This window comes from Leptopilina heterotoma, unplaced genomic scaffold (assembly GCF_015476425.1).
Source record: "Leptopilina heterotoma isolate Lh14 unplaced genomic scaffold, ASM1547642v1 Lhet_13, whole genome shotgun sequence".
NCBI lineage: Eukaryota > Metazoa > Arthropoda > Insecta > Hymenoptera > Figitidae > Leptopilina > Leptopilina heterotoma.
In genome coordinates, this window is record NW_025110848.1 from 295,030 (window position 1) to 313,153 (window position 18,124).

The 18,124-nt window shown below is 23.0% G+C and overlaps 1 protein-coding gene across 6 annotated transcripts in view; it reads right to left on the reverse strand.

Moving 5' to 3' along the window:
* Positions 1–18,124, reverse strand: part of LOC122512939 (inactive rhomboid protein 1) — a 348,315-nt gene that overhangs the window by 2,935 nt on the left and 327,256 nt on the right. For 4 of the 6 annotated variants that reach the window (XM_043629088.1, XM_043629087.1, XM_043629089.1 and 1 more), the window contains 8 exons: positions 10,921–11,237; positions 9,459–9,545; positions 8,700–8,867; positions 6,358–6,541; positions 2,976–3,212; positions 2,840–2,902; positions 1,689–1,879; positions 1,271–1,567 (listed from right to left, as the gene is read on the reverse strand). In XM_043629088.1, coding sequence (XP_043485023.1) covers positions 1,271–1,567; positions 1,689–1,879; positions 2,840–2,902; positions 2,976–3,212; positions 6,358–6,541; positions 8,700–8,867; positions 9,459–9,545; positions 10,921–11,237 — 1,544 coding nt within the window. The remainder of the gene's footprint in view (positions 1–1,270; positions 1,568–1,688; positions 1,880–2,839; positions 2,903–2,975; positions 3,213–6,357; positions 6,542–8,699; positions 8,868–9,458; positions 9,546–10,920; positions 11,238–18,124) is intronic. The other 2 variants (XM_043629092.1, XM_043629093.1) reach the window with 2 other exon arrangements.

Below are 18,124 nucleotides of genomic sequence, written 5' to 3' on the forward strand. Positions count from 1 at the left end.
TTTAATAAAATTCAATAATCAAATTTTAAATTTCAATTTTTAACAAAGTTTAAAAGAAATTCTGAATAAAATTCAATCTTTTCAAAATTTGCAAACAGAATTATTAAAAAACATTATTTTTAAAAAATTTAATAACTTCTTGGCGACAATTCAATAATTTTCATAATTAATAGAAATCTTTGCAAGAATTCAATTATTTCAGTACAATTTTTCTAAATTTTTCTCGAAAGAATTCAATTTTCAAAATTTGAATTTTTCAAATTTCATAGTTTTTAATTAATATTATTAAAAATAACTAAATTTTTTTCAAAAAATTTGAAGAAATTCTTCTAAAGAATGTAATTATTTTTAAAAACTCTAGTATAATTCTTCAAAAGAATTCAATTACTTTTGTAAATTATAACAATCTTTACTGGAATAATTTTATATACAATTTCAAAAAAATTTCTTTATATGTAGATTTTAATTATTTTTCAAAATTTTAATAAATTTCCATAAAAAAATTAAAATATTTTCAAAATTTTTAATAAAATTATTGGTGAAAATTCAATTATTTTTTACAAATAATAAAATTCTTAGCAGAAATTCAATTACTTTAATAAATTTTAATAAAATTCAAAAAACGAATTCTTCGCAAGTATTCAATTATTTTCAATAAAATTTCTTGAAAGAATTAAATTATTTTCAATATTTTAATAAAATTTCTTAAATTAATTCAATTATTTTAAAAAATTCAAATAAAATTCTCAGAAAAATTTAATTATTTTCTAAAAATTTTAATAAAATTTAAGGTAATAAAATTTCTAAATGCAATAATTGAAAAACACGATTTTTAAAAAAATTTGAATGAAATTTTTCGTAAAATTTAATTAATTTCAAAATTTTCAATTAAAATTATTAAAAAAAAAGTTGATTATTTTCATAAATTCCAATAAAATTCCTCACAAGAATTCAATTATTTTCATAAATAGTAAAATTCTTCGGAGGAATTCAATTATTGAAAAATTATTTGATAATTTTTTATTTATCAAAAGAATTGAATATTTTTTAATACATTAATTTTAAAATTGAAAACATTTATACAGGAGAATTATTAAAAATAGTTAAGAAAGAAAAAAATATAGATTTCTAATAAATAAATAAATTAATATATCAAATAAATTATAAATTCATATATAAAAATACAAAAAATATGATAACGAATTTTTCAAAAATTACAATTGTCTCCAATTATAAAAATCGAATTGAGTTAATTGAAAAAAATATTTACCCAGCATGAAGAAAAATTGTAGTGAACAGCCGGTAGAATTGATCGGGCCATTCGGGATGTAAAAATGGAACCATTCCACAGACATCATGAAGACATTCGACTTGTGAACAGAGTGAGGCCTCATCATGAAAATAGCCATGTACAAAGTCACAATATTCCTTTGTCGTAATTCTACACATTCCATGAATACCAATACAACAAGGATGTCCAATTACTTCGCAAACCATGTGCTCGGCCATTTTATCTTTGTAACGACCAACGGGAAAATTACTATTGCCATCTTGATTAAAATTGCCACTGAAAATATCAAAAAAAGAAAGAAAAATGTAGAAAAAATTGTATCATCCACACTTTTACGAAAGAGAGAATAATATAGAAAATTGTTTTTTTGAAAAATAGTACATGTATATTTTCATACCTGAATCTTTGACTAAATGGATTTGTCTTTCGGCAAATTGGCCACTTGGTAATATCATCGGGCCATTCGTACGGTGCAATACTTGCTGGAGCGTCGCAAAATTTTGGATCTAATCCGCAAACTGATCCGCTTATTCTTCCACCTGGTCCATTGTCGCCGGGTCCCCACTTTTTCCACGTTGATATTGTATTCTAAAGTTTACGAAGCAAAAAAGTTAGATAAAAAAAAAACGCTGTACATTTTTAGTCATAAAATAATCAAGTCTGACAAATATTTTCTAAAATTGTTAAAAAATAAAATTATCAGAAAAAAAAAATATAATAAAAAAATAGAAAAAGTAAAACAAAATAAATTTCAATAAATAAATATAAATAATAGTAAAATAAAATAAGTAAAATATTTATTTTAATTTTTTTTTAATTTCGATAAATTAGAAAAAAGTAAATAAGACTAAAAAAATAATAGCGAAAGAATTTGACATAATATTCGAATTAAAATTTTAGAATTTAATTCCTTGTTTTAATTTGTCACTATTATTTTAAATTTATCATTTGACATTTTTCTCCGAAAATTTTGTATTATAATGGTTTTTTTTTTTTGCTTCAAGTTGGAATATTTTACTTTTAATTAAATATACGTATTAAATGTCATCATTTTCCTGTTCAATAATTTTAATTATGATAATATATCCTTATTCAAATATTCATTTGTGAACATTTTCATTAATCAAAAGTTCCACTTATGCAATAAGTTTTCAGACCACAATGTTAATGTTTTTGAAAATGGAAAAATTACCATTACCATCATTTCTCAGTGAAATGAACTTTATATGTAAAATAAATGAATATTTGAAGTACATAGTGAACTCGAGGTTAATTATGAAAATTTGACAAATTAAAATTAACTATTTCTTTTTAGACAAATGAAATGAAAAACATTTGCTAACAAAAAAAAATAACTATTTCCTTTTAGAAAAACAAAATGAAAAAAATTTGCTAACAAAAAAAATAAATAAAATAAATAAACAAAATAAATGAATAAAATAAATAAATAAAATTGGTAGAAATAAAAAAATTAATATGTAATAGTAATGATTTTTTCTTTTTTACTCCCTCGGAGAGGAAGCTTTTTTTTATCTGTGAGATTATTACCGTCATTGTTGATCTCAATCCCCGGACCAGTTGGGTTGGAAAAGATAAATTTATATTATAAATCTGAGTGGGAATATAACAGTCAGTTGGAAAAATGGAAAATAATAATTATAAGGGGCTGAAAATTTGTACTCACTGAACAATCGGCTTTGCTTGATTGTACGCAACCGGAATCGTCATTTCTAATGCAGCAAGCAGTGTCTCTTTCTCTTTCTCTCCACATGTCGATTTCTTTGAGAATTTTTATATCTCGCCGCATGCAGGGAGCAAATTTTGCCCCGAGATGAATTAAATCCGCTGCTCTTGGACCAATCCAGAGATTTGATGGTTCCTGGTAGTCCACTTGTTGCAAAGAAAGACTCGTCACTAGTACCTGAAAATTAAAAATTCTCATTAATTATAATTATTAACGCGACATACTTATATTTTACTTAAATATTTATTTAGTAATTCTAATTTAATTTAAATTAAAATTCTAATTCTAATTCTAATTCTAATTCTAATTTTAATTTAACTATTTAATTTTTTATTATTATTATGCAAATTTCCAATTTTTCTATCTCAAATATCAACTTTAATTTTCGAATGATTTCAGATTTAAAATTCTAAAAAATCCATTTATTAATTAGTTGATTAATTATTGGGTACAATTTATTATTTTTAAAAAATATTCATAATATTCTTTGAAACTATTAAATTATTTTCAAAAATTTGAATACAAATATTTGCAAGAATTCAATTACTTTCATACATAATAAAATTCAATTATTTTTGTAAATAGAACAATTATTTGCAGGAATTTAATTACTTTCGATACAATTTAAATAAAATTCCTCGAAAGATTTCAGTTTTTTTTATAAGTAATACAATATTCTTCTCAAAATTTCAATTATTTTCAAAAATTTCGAAAAAATTCTTGTCAAAAATTCAATTATTTTTACAAATCATAAAATTCTTCTCAGAAATTCAATTATTTATAAAAAAATTTTGATAAAATTCTATATAAAAGATTCAATTATTTTAAATGCAATTTCAATAGTATTTCTCGAAAAAATTTAATAATTTGTAAGAATTTTCGTAAAACTCGTCGGCAAACTTCAAGAATTTTTAATTTATAAAATTCTTATCAGAAAATTAAATTATTTTCAAAAATTTTGAAAAAATTCTTGGCATAAATTCCAATTATCTTTTATGAATAATAAAATTCTTCGCAGAAATTCAATTAGTTTCATAAATTATAATAACATTCTTTGAAAACAATACAATTATTTTTATAAAATTTAAAAAATAATTTTCTTCGCAAGGAATTAAATTTTTTTTGTTAAATGTAACATTTTTTGCTGCAATTTTTATAGTATTAAATACAATTTCAATAAAATTTCTTGATAGAATTAATTTATTTTTCAAAGTTTTAATAAATTTTCTGCAAAGAATTAAATTATTGTTTCTAAAAATTTTAATTTAAATTCTTCGCAAAAAGTCAATAATTTCCATAAATAATAAAATTTTTCAGAGACACTCAATTATTTTTAATACAATTGAGCTGGCGGATCAAAGAAGGGCACATAACCCATTTGAATTACATTGGTTATGTGCCCTTCTTTGATCCGGCAGCTCAATTTCAATAGAATTTCTTGAAAGAATTAAATTATTTTAAAAAGTTTTAATAAAATTTCTAAAAAAAATTCAATATTTTTAAAAAATTTTGATAAAATTCTATAGAGGAATTGAATTATTTTCATTACAATTTTAAATCAAAATTTTTCGAAAGAATTTAAATTTTCTTCGAAGCAATTGGTTCTTTTTACAAATTTTATTATTTTCATAAAAATAAAAGTCTTTCGCAGAAATTTAATTATTTTTAATACAATTCTAATAAACTTTCGCTAAAGGATCTAATTATTTTCTAAAATTATCACAGAATTTGTTTATTAGAATTTAATTATTTTCATTACATTTGTAATTTTTGATTTAATTTTAATAATTTAATCCTTGAAAGAATGTAATTATTTTCAGAAATAATAAATATACCTAAATAATGATGAAAATATTCATAATTTATAAAATTCTTCAGAGAAATTTAATTGAGCTTTGATAAACTAATATATTTTTTAAGATTACATAATTTTTTAATTTTACATAGAACAAGAGAGAAAAATCCGTAATTTATTACTTAATGATTCTTTAATTATTAATGAAGAAAAAAATCCATATTTTATTACCTATCAATTTATTAATTATTCGTGCCAATAAATATATTACGACTATAAATTACATGTAATTAAAAATTGAAAAAGAAAAAAAGAAAAATTTCAATTTTAGTGAATTTTGTCTTAAAGAATGTCACTTTGATAAAAGTATTTTAATTTTCGTTCAAAGAATGAGCTTTAATTTTAATTTTACAAAGGAAGGATAAAGGAAAAAGTACGTATTATAGAAAAATAATGATTTTGTGTAAAATGAGAAACTGATTAGGAAATTTTTGTGCAATTAATGTAATTCTACATTTCCTCTCTCTCTCTCTTTTTCTTTTTTGAGGTGACCATTCCAGTAATTTGACCTCGGAAAGAGTGATTTTATTTCATTGTTCTTTGGTGCTAATAAATTGCATCAACGTAGCTATTTGTACGTGAAGTCGACGAGGATGAATGGAAATTAATTCGGGAACAAACGTGATTTCGCAATTGTATACATTGGCACAGAATCGAGAAAATGGATTTAATCGATTGTAGACTATATTTATGTACATGTATATATAGTATGAATAATACGAGCTTACAGAATGTTACCCTCCCATATAATTATTTATAAGAAGAAAATTTTAATCTCACAAGTTATGATAGTTTTCTTATTGCTTTTTCTTTTCTTATTACTTACAAGTCTATTTACAAGTACAATAAATATACTCAAATCATCCCCTTTTCTATTAATTTTTTATTAGTTAACAAATTTTTAATTAATTAAAATAATTAATTTTAACAAATTAAATAAAAAACCATTTTACTTTTTAAAAACTTAGAATAGTTTCTTTTGTCTCAAAAATTCTAGAAAGAAATTTAAATTTTCAAAAAAGGAAAATTGTTTTTTTTTTATTTAATTGATTAAAATAATTAATTTTACCAAATACAATAAAAAAACTTTTTTACTTTTTAGAAACTTTGTATTTGTTTCTAGAATTTTAGAAATAAGAGAAACTTTTCTAAGTTTACTCCCAAAAAAAATTTAATTTACCAAAAGAGAAAAGCGATCGATATTTAATATTTTTAAAGAAATTATAATAAAAAGAAAAAGTAAATAAAAATTGGATCAATAAAATATGTGAAATTTTTCTTTTTCTTTTTTGCAACGAATGTGAAAAGAGAATGGTATGTATATTAAAAATATTTAACGGAAGGAACAGAAAATTTGAACGAATGCCAGTGCAAAAATTTTTGGCCTCGAAAATTCTCGAGATTTTTTTGGTCAATTTTTCTGAAAATTATATTACCGCATTGAAAATATGGGAAAGAATTTCTTACTAGTCCTGATTTTTGAGTGAGACCCATTCCAATTGGACCGAATCCATAGCAAGCCAGTGAAATGATTAAAATTAAAATTTGCACAGTGGTGATCCAATAAGTAAAATACGGCCGGTGATCTTCAAAGTCATCCAATTGTTTCCTTACGTCAGGTTTGTGTGCCACACTCTTTCGAAATGATCGCCTGAAAATTCAAATATTCATTAACATTTTTTCCTTTGGGGAATATAATTTTCTATTATTTTCATAATTTAAATAATTTTCATTTTTGTTATTTTAGTAATTTCAATAATTTTCATTATTTTGATATTTAAAACAATTTCAATAATTTTTGTTATTTTAATAATGCAAATAATTTCAATAATTTTGATTATTTTAGTAATGAAAATACTTTCAATAATTTAGATTATTTCAATAATGAAAATACTGTCAATAATTTAGATTATTTCGATAATGAAAATAATTCCAATAATTTTGATTATTTTGAAAATGAAAATAATTTCAATAATTTCGATTATTTTGATAATGAAAATAATTTTCATAACTTTTATTATCATCGTATAATAATTAAAATACTTCCAATAATTTTTATTATTTCTTTCCTCTACAATTCAGAGATGAAGTAAAAATTTTCAAAAATTGCTTTTTCACTTAAAGTTTGATCTTTATCATTTTATCCGTTTTATTCTAGCAGATAAATTTTGAGGAATTTAACTTCATAAAGGAGAATTTTTCAGGGGCTGGAGGTAACCGCTTCTTTTTTATTACACTCATGCGTTCTGGTAGGGAACGACGATGACGACATTCTTGAAATGTCTCTGTGATATTCGTTTGACCCTTTCGTTAAAAATTTTTACAACCAAAGAAGAGAATGACATTTGAGACTAAGTTTTCCTTCTTGAGTCTCGTTTGAAATTTCTTGACTTTTTCCTTCTTATATTCTCGTCCTCCTCCTCTTCCACCTTTTTTTTTCTCCTCTCGCTTTTTACATGCCTGACGTGCTCTAATTTTTAACCAACACGCGACTTATGTATTAACATTTAAACATGATATTTAAGGTATAATTTCCATTCGCGACAGTCGCCAACACAAAAGTGAAAAAAAGAAAAAAATAGAAACGATTTCAAAATAGAGTTTTAGGTTAAAAAATAATAAATAAAATACTATTTTTTAATAATATTTTTAACAAATAATTCTTTTTACGAAGAAAAATATTTTTTTCCAAGTAATTCTTTTTATGAAAAATAATAGTTTTACCAAAAAATTCTTTTAACGAAGAAACGTATTTTTCAAAATAATTCTTTTTATGAAAAATAATATTTGTATAAGAATATTCTTTTTATGAAAACTAATATTTCCATCAAATAATTCAATTTACGAAAAATAATAATATTTTTCGCAGTAAATAGAAATAATAATTCTTTAGTAAATATTTTTTTCTTTTCAAATATTCGTGTTCAGGAGAAAAATGAGATCTGAACTAAAAAAATAATACGAAATAAATAAAATTCGTTTCTATTGATAAATATGAAAAATAATTTCATGTTCCCGGCAGCAACTGCCGCAGGTAAATTACCTTAAACAATGATTGAATGTTTGATAAATACAGTTTTGAACAGAACGCAAGAGAAATATAATTTCTATTCAAATTAGAACAATTACATCTGCAGTATGAAAATTTTCTAATTACACTTGTCGGAGATATGTATAACTGCTTTGTATGGATCTAAATTTATTCCACTATTTAGAAATTCATTTTTCAAAAATAATCAATAGGAAAATTATATGAAAACCTCTGGCCAATCTCTATTTTTTCATGGAAAAAAAAATTAAGAACAAGATAAATTAGTTTTGTCATTAAAAGTTAATAGCAATGAGCAATTTTTTTTTTTAATTGGGCTAAACAAATTATTTTTTTGCAAAATGTAAATAGCAACATTAATATTCCTTGCCAATAAAACATAAAATTATCAACAAAATAATTTGTTATACAAAAATTCATAAAATTATTTATTTATTTTAACTAAAAAACCTAAAAAATAAAATGAAACCAAAAAATATATAAATTTAGCAAGAAAATAATTTTGTTGCAAAGAAAAAAAAATAAATTTATCAACAAAAATAATTTCTTGCAAAAAAATGTATAAATTTAGCAAACAAAATAATTTGTTACCAAGAATAAATAGTATTTAATTTTTAATTCAATTTTACTTTAATCAAATTTAATCTTCAAGGAATTTTGCTTTCATTTTATAAATTTTTAGAAATAATAATTATGGATAATTTTTTTTTTTTTGACATTAAAATCTTTTTGTGATTATTTTTGCAAAATCATCACTCACCCAAAAAATCTTCCCACGATTCCCATTCCATATAATCGTCGATTGCTGTTATCGAAAATCCTGTCAATTGTCGCCGGTGATATTCTCTTTCCACCAATTTCTTTTCTTAAAGTGACACCTTCAATAGGATGAACTTCAATATCGGAATTCGCAAACTCTTGTCTCGATCTGCAAAAAAAGGTGATTAATTATTACCATTTGCTTATGGAATTAGAATGAAAAATTAGTGTAAAAATTATGTTATGTAAAAATAAATGAGAAAATGAATAAATAAGAAAGTAAACAAATAAATAGGTAAATAAATTAATAAGTAAACAAGGAAATAAGTTAACAAATAAATAAACAAGTGAATAAATAAATATGCCAATTAATAATTAAATAAATAAGAAAAATAAATATGACTAAATAAATAGACTATTAAATAAATAAGTTAACAAATAAATAAGTAAATAAATAAGTAAACAAGTGAGTAAATAAAAAATAAGTAAAAAAATAAATAAATAAAAGGTGAATAAATAAATAAAAAGGCAATTAAATTAAATTAAATGATCAAATAAATAATTAAAAAACAAATAATTAAATGGTGAAAAGATAAATAAACACAGAGGTATTTTGAATTCAAAAATACTTAATGTAATAATTGATAATATGATATTAATTAATTTAATTAGATGGTTGGAGAGTAAATAAGTTTGGAATGTTGATAAGTTATTGAACAAATTGAAATATTTTCGAATTATTTTTGAATAATAAACAAACCTTGAAATATAATGATCCCTCGTAATAGAGCGAGGTCTTCTACTTTGTCCATCGATTGACGATCTTTCATTCGTTTGAAATGACAACCTACACAGAAAATTATTTACTTCATTAATTGAATAATTAAACAAATATTTAAAATAAATTCAAAATTTCTTAAATTCCTACAAAATGTATTTACAATTTGCTAAAAAAAAAATTAATGCACTCAACGTCTATTTCAGTAGAAGATAAATAAAATATTTTTATATTTTCAGTTTCAAAAAAATGAATGAAAAAATAACCGTTTTAATTAAAAACTAAATGTTTTTCCAATTTTCTATTTTAATTGAAAAGATAAAACTTTTATCAAAAAATAAATAAATAAACAAACAAAAAAATTAAAAGAGAAAAAATACTAAATAAAAAAATAAAAAAAGTAAAGATGAAAAATATTTCCCTGTAAAAATTTTTACTATTTTTACTTTTGTATATTAATAATATTTTTCTAAAAAGAAAAATGTTAATTAAAAATCTGAAACTTTTTTAAAAAAATAAAGAAATAAATAAAAAACCGCTGCCAAGTTGTACATTTTTATAATTTTAATGTTCATTTCATGAACACTTTGCTTCCTCATAGAAATAATAATAATTGAAATATAAGAATTAATTTTTATAAAAAAGTTAAAAATCATTAAATCTTGGTCCAAAGATATGTTTTTATATATTCTATAAGATGGTTATAATAGTTTAATAATTACACATAAGTTAATAAACAAGAATGTTGACAAAATTATATTTTCCATAATTTTTTATTTTTCAAATACCAATAATTTGATAATTTTTGACCGAATCAGGTTCAAAAATAGGTCAATCGAAGCCTTTTTTAAATGCTCTACAAGTTGGTAATGAAAGTTTTAAAGTTTCTTTTATATTTTTTCATTCGTACATAAAGTTCTAAAAGATTAGGTATAATGAAAAAAAATTTATAAATATGTCAAAAAATCACAATCGAAAATTTTGCTAATACAATCCTTCCTCTATGAGGAAGCAAAAGTAAAAAGTAAAGACGAAAAATATTTCTCTGTAAAAATTTTTGCTATTTTTATTTTTATATATAAATAATAATTTTCTAAACAGAAGAATATTGATTGAAAATCTAAAACTTTTACCAAACAATAAATAAATAAATAAATAAATGAAAAAATAAAAAACGAGAAAATAAAAAATATTTTTCCGTCAGAATTTTTGCTCTTTTTATTTTTTATACCTAAATAATATTTTTCTAAGAAGAAGAAGAATGTCTTATTAGGTTTACACTTTCGTGGAGGAGAATGAGACGTAATATATAAATGTACATGTGTGAGCAATAAATTTGAAGTATTAGAGTTTTATAAGAATTGCAAAAGAAAAGAGGAAGAGAGGAAAAAAAAAGCTCTCGGTATTGGACAAGCGACAAGCAATATTTTTCCAAGCGTCTCACCTCAATAATTCTTCCGAGGTGTCACGTTCGGTTGCAGGTGCAGGTTCATGGAATTCTGCAGCTGCGTTAGTAACTCCATCCTCTTTCGTCGAAGTAGAGGAGGATGATTGCTCTACCTGAACGTGTGATTGCTGAGGCAGCGGCGGTGCCGGTAGAGCTGGTGGTCTCTCAAAAAATGAATCTTCCTCTTCAACTCGTGTTTCCTGCGACAAGGAACTTTCATCCGCTCTGGTGGACGTTGATAATGTTCCAGGTGGAAAACTTCTCGATTTCGAACGAGTCTCAGGTCGATCCTTTGGCCTTGGACGTGTCAGTGTCTAAAATCAAGCAAAAGTGCAGTTTATGCAATTAAAACAGTTTTTTTTATTATAAAATACACTTTAATAATGATTTCTTTAATATTAAAAAAAATTAGAATAATTGTCTGACTAAATACTGTCTTGTACTACTTATATTTTATTTTAAATAATTTAAAACATTTTCCTCGATTAAAAATGAATTTTTGCTACTCAATTCTTTATTAAATATTTTTATAGTTATGTCTGACGAAATCTTGACTTATACTACTGATATATTATTTTAAGTAATCTGAAAACATTTTGTGTGATTAAAAATTTAAATCTGTCCACTGAATTCTTTATTTCAAACATTGAAATAGTTATGTCTGACTAAATCTTGACTTATACTACTGATATTTTATTTGAAGTAATTTAAAATATTTTATTCGGCTAAAAATGGAGTTTCGCTACTGTATTATTCATTTTTAATATTCAAAAAGTTATGTCTGACTAAATCTTAACTTTTACTACTGATATTTTATTTTAAGTAACCTAAAACATTTTGTGAAACTAAAAATTGAATTTTGTCTACTAAATTCTTTATTTTAAACATTTGGAATAGTTATGTCTGGCTAAATACTGACTTATACTACTGATATTTTATATAAAGTGATTTAAAGTATTTTATTTGGCTAAAAATGGATTTTCACTACTGTATTCTTAATTTTAATATTCAAATAGTTATGTCTGACTAAATCTTGACTTATACTACTGATATTTCATTTTAAGTAATTTAGAACATTTTGTTTAATTAAAAATGGATTCTTACTACTGAATTCTTCATTTTTAGTATATTGGAATAGTCATGTCGGACTGAAAATTGACTTATACTACTGATACATTATTTTAAGTAACCTAAAAGATTTTGTTTAATTAAAAATTGAATTTTTGCTACTGAATTCAATATTTAAAATTTTTGAATATGTCTAACGAAGTATTGATTCATACTACTGATATTTTATTCTAAGTAATTTAAAACATTTTCTTTGACTGAAAATGAATTTTTATTACCGAATTCTTTATTAAATATTTGCATCATTTTGTCTGACGAAAAATTGACTTATACTATTGATATTTTATTTTTAGTGATTTAAAGAATTTTGTTTGATTAAAAAAGGTTTTTGTAGTGTTGAATTCTCAATTTTAATTATTTAAATAGTTATGTCTGACTAAATCTTGACTTATACTACTGATATTTTATTTTATGTAATTTAAAGAATTTGGTTTGATGAAAAATGGTTTTTACTATTTAATTCTCAATTTTAAGTATTTAAATAGCTATGTCAGACTAAATTTTGACTTATACTACTGATATTTTATTTTAAGTAATTTAAAACATTTTGTGTGACTGAAAATTGATTTTCACTACTGAATTCTTTATTTTAACATTTAGAATAGTTATGTCTTGCTAAATACTGACTTACACTACTTATATTTTATATAAAGTGATTTAAAATAATTTAATTGGCTAAAAATGGGTTTTGCACTATACTGTATTCTTAATTTTAATATTCAAATAGTTATGTCTGACTAAATCTTGACTTATACTACTGATATTTCATTTTAAGTAATTTAGAACATTTTGTTTAATTAAAAATGGATTCTTACTACTGAATTCTTTATTTTAACATTTAGAATAGTTATGTCTGGCTAAATACTGACTTACACTACTTATATTTTATATAAAGTCATTAAAAATTTTTTATTGTCTAAAAATGGATTTCCACTACTGTATTCTTTATTTTAATATTCAAAATTCAGACTTACGTCTGACATAATCTTGACTTATACTACTGATATTTTATTTCAAGTAATTTAAAGAATTTTAAATAATTAAAGATGTTTTTTATAAATAAATTCTCAATTTTAAGTATTTCAATAGTTATGTCTGACATAATCTGGTTATGTTATCTGGTTATGTCTGGTTCAAGCTACTGGTAGTTTATTTTAAGTTATTTAAAGCATTTTGTTTTATTAAAAATGGTTTTTACTATTGAATTCATAATTTTAAGAATGATGAATAGTTATATCTGACTACATTTAAACTTTTACTACTGAGATTTTAGTTTAAGTAATTTAAAGAATTTTTTTTGATTAAAAATCTTTTTTTTAACATTGAATTCTCAATATTGTGTATTCAAACAGTTATGTCCTACTAAATCTTGATTTATGTCTCTGATATTTTATTCTAAGTAATTTAAAACATTTTCTTTGACTAAAAATGAATTTTTACTACTACTGTTATGCTTTACTAATGGTATCTTACTTTAAAGTTATTTAAAGCATTTTGTTTGATTAAAAATGTTTGTTTACTATTGAAATCTCAATTTTGAGTATTGAAATAGTTATGTCTGACTAAATCTCGACTAATATTACTAATATTTTATTCTGTGTAATTCAATACATTTTCTTTGATTGAAAATTAATTTTTACTACTGAATTCTTTATTAAATATTTGCATGATTTTGTCTGACGAAATCTTGACTTATACTACTGATATTTTATTTTCAGTAATTTAAAATATTTTATTCGGCTATAATTAAAAATGGATTTTCGGTACTGTATTATTCATTTTTAATATTCAAATACCCAACGGGAAGTTGCCAATGTTAACGATTGGTTCAATAATGGGCCATGCTTGGTACCCAATGGTTTTTTCTTGGCAAAACAATTGGCAACCATCGTTGGACCACCAATGGTTTAAACTTGGGATGATCACGCTACTGCCAATGATCGGTAGCCAAGCATCGGGCCAATATTATTTGCCAAGGAATTGCCAAGGAGACAAAATCGATTTTCAAAAGCTTGATTTTTTATTGGCAGCCAACAAAAAACCAAGGTTTTGAAAATTGATTTTTTTTAATTATTAATTAAAATTTATTTTTAAAAAATATATTTTTCAAAAATTTATTTTAAAAAAATATATATTTTTTTAAATTAATAGAACATATTAATTTAATTTGTCACCTCTGGTAAAACAAAGATGAAAGACTGATAAATTCCCTCACTTTATATTTTACAGTGGAGGGATGACTGTGAATGTCTTTGCGAGAGAGGAGCAGGTACTTATATAGAGCCAGTGAGAAAGGTCACAAGCGAGAACAAATCACTAGCATGCACTCTGGCGGCGCTTGTCGGAAGTGGCGCAACGTTGGTTGCCAAGCGCTGTGTCGATAACGTCAGGATATGCATGCGCGCCAGAAAACAGTTCCGACAAGCGCCGCCAGAGTGCATGCTAGTGATTTGTTCTCGCTTGTGACCTTTCTCACTGGCTCTATATAAGTACCTGCTCCTCTCTCGCAAAGACATTCACAGTCATCCCTCCACTGTAAAATATAAAGTGAGGGAATTTATCAGTCTTTCATCTTTGTTTTACCAGAGGTGACAAATTAAATTAATATGTTCTATTAATTTAAAAAAATATATATTTTTAAAATAATTTTTTGAAAAATATATTTTTTAAAAATAAATTTTAATTAATAATTAAGAAAAATCAATTTTCAAAACCTTTGTTTTTTGTTGGCTGCCAATAAAAAATCAAGCTTTTGAAAATCGATTTTGTTTCCTTGGCAATTCCTTGGCAACTAATATTGGCCCGATGCTTGGCTACCGATCATTGGCAGTAGCGTGATCATCCCAAGTTTAAACCATTGGTGGTCCAATGATGGTTGCCATTAATGTTCCAATAATGGAACGGAGTTCGCCAAGCATGGCCCATTATTGAACCAATCGTTTACTTCCCATTGGGTAGTTATGACTGGCTAAATCTTGATTTATACTACTGATTTATTTTAATTTAAGCAATTTAAAGAATTTTATTTGATTAAAAATGGTTTTTAGTTTTACTATTGAATTCTTAATTTGAAGTATTATGAAAAGCTATGTCTGACTAAATATTGACTTTTACTACTGACAACTTAATTTTAAGCGATTAAACATATTTTTTTATACCATTTCACTGATCTATTGAAAAAGAGAAAAATTATATCTAGTAAAGAATATAAAAATAAAATATAAAAAATAGCATCATTTTATATATATAGACTAAATATCAATAGGAAGTAGAAAATAAATTAATTAAATAAAGGTAGATAGATAAAAAGGGAAAAGTAGGAAAGAGTTGTTACTAGTTAATGATTGATTAAATATAAAAATTTAGTAAAATCAGAACTTCTCCCTTGTATCAGGATAATATTCAGAAGACATATTGAATTTTCGAAAACAACACAAACGAGCTATGAAACGGTATTCTAAATGCAAAACTGATAATATCGATAATAGGATCTAAGCCGGCTGCTACTTTGGCATTAGTTACATTATAATATCGGTACGTAGTTGTCTCAGCAGAATACCATAACTGTAATATGCATGTATTCATCGATATATCCGCACCAAAGCTTTGCACTATCCCCCCCCCCTTCCCCCCTCTCTCTCTCACCGCGAACATTCCTTCTTCCTATTGGACCATCAAACTAGGCATCCTTAATGAATGTAGTTAATTGCATTGCATTTCAGTACAGTTTCTGAAATCGATCGACCCTAATTGATTTTCTCCCTTCATCGCTCCATTACCACACACTAAAACAACCAATTTCATTAAATTTAATTGAGTTTACATTTGATTCTTCAAAACAAGAATTGTTATTTTCCTCCCTCTTTGTGCCCTCAAAATAAAAATGAAATAACATTACAAAAATATGAGAAGAAACAATTTTAACTTGCATTGAAAACACTTTCTGGAAATCAATTATCAAGATAATTAAAATACTATATTCAAAAAGAATATATAAAAAATGATGGATCTTAGTTGCAAGTTGATTTTATAAATAAGAATTAATGAATTTATCTAAACTACATTCATAAATAAGATTTTTATGAATTTATTTTAATTTATTTTCATTTAATTCATTTTTTCCATTAATTTACTTTTTTATTTTAATTTATTCTAATTTTTTAAATTTTTATTAATCGACTTAAATTGAAGTTGAATCTTGAAAAAGAGGAAAATACCTTTCCCTAGGAAGTAAAAGTGCTTTTTTTCCTCTATTGAAACAAAAAAACATGTAAAATTTTTTGCTTCTGTATTTTTTTATTCTCTATAGGGTGGAAAGAGACTATTTTGCTCTCTAATGTAAAAAACAATTATTTGATAAAAATTTTCAATTATTTTTTTGTAATTCATGCTATTTTGTACAATAAAATTTTTAGAAATTAATTCAATTCTTCTCAAATCTTTATTACAATTTTTTAAAATAATTTAGTCCATTCAAGAAATTTTATTAAAATATTGATAATAATTGAATTCCTTCGAAGAATTTTATTATTTATTTAAAAATAAATGAATTCCTTCAAAGAATTTTATTATTTATAAAAATAATTGAATTCCTTCGAAAATTTTTATTAATTATAAAAACAATTGAATTCTTGGAAAGAAAATTTATTAAAATTATTGATATATAGAAAATTAAATTTTTTTCAATAATTTCATTAGAGTTTTTGTAAATAATTAAATTCTTTTGAATAATTTCTTCAAGTCTTTTCACGATAATGTAGGTAGTTTTTAAAATGATTTTAATTGACAATTTTTAAAATAATTGAGTTAAACAAAAGAATTTTTTTTAATTTTTTAATAAAATCGTTTCCATTAATAACTATAATTAAAAATTTAATTTTTGAATTTTATTAAAATTGTATTGAAAATAATTTAATTCGTGAGAAAAATTATTTTATACTTACAAAGAATTTTACTATTTATAAAAATAATTAAATTCTTTCCAAAAATTTATTAACATTTTAGAAAATAATTGAATTCTTTCGAAGAATTTTATTAAAAAATTTGAAAATAATTGAATTCCTTTAAAGAATTTTATAATTTCTAAAAATAATTAAATTATTGCGAAGAATATTATTAAAATTTTTGGTTTTTACCAAAAGGTGCAGACTATTAACTAAGTAAAGTATTTTTTAAGAGCTCAAAAATAATTAAGCTAAATGCCACAAAAGAGAAAAAAAAATTATGAATTATAAGAAATTCGGTTTTTTGTATTTTTGATAATTTTCGATAATTTTAGATTTTTTACCAAAGGGTGGAGACTATTAAATAAGTAAATTATTTTTGAAGAGCACAAAAATAATGAAGCTTAATGATATAAAAGAGAAGAAAAAAATGTTAAATTTTAAGAAATTTGGTTTTTCGAATTTTTGATAATTTTTGATTTTTTGCTAAAGGGTGGAGACTATTCAATTAGTAATATTATACTACCGAAATAGCTAATGGTAACTAATTATTAATTTTCCGGTCAAATTAAATTCCCGGCTATTTTCTGATTTTCCAGATTGGTAGAAACATTGTTAAATGTATTGGTAGAAACTTAAACCCGTCGAAGACGGGTACGACAACAGGTTTTTAAATAAAATTGAATTGTTTTGAAGGATTTATTAAAATTTTGGAAAATAATTGCAATTTTTTAGAACGAATAAAGAATAAAATTAAATGGTTTCGAAGGACTTTTTATAATTTTAAAAAATAATTGCATTCTTTTGAAATATTGTATAACAATAAATTAAGGGAAAAATTGAATTCTTTAGTGAAATTTTTTTGTAAATAATTGAATTTTTGCAAAGATTTTACTATTTAAAAAAATAATTTAATTATTTTAATGGATTAATTAAAATTTTAAAAAATAATTGTATTCGTTCTTGAAATGTTATTAAAATTTTGTTTAAAAATAATTGAATTTTTTTAAAGTTTGAATTTGAAATTATTCAAAAATTCATATTTGAAAATAAAAAATTGTGTAATTTGCATAATAATAATAATAATGAAAAATTGAATATCAAGTTTCACGAGTAACATTTGCTAGTTT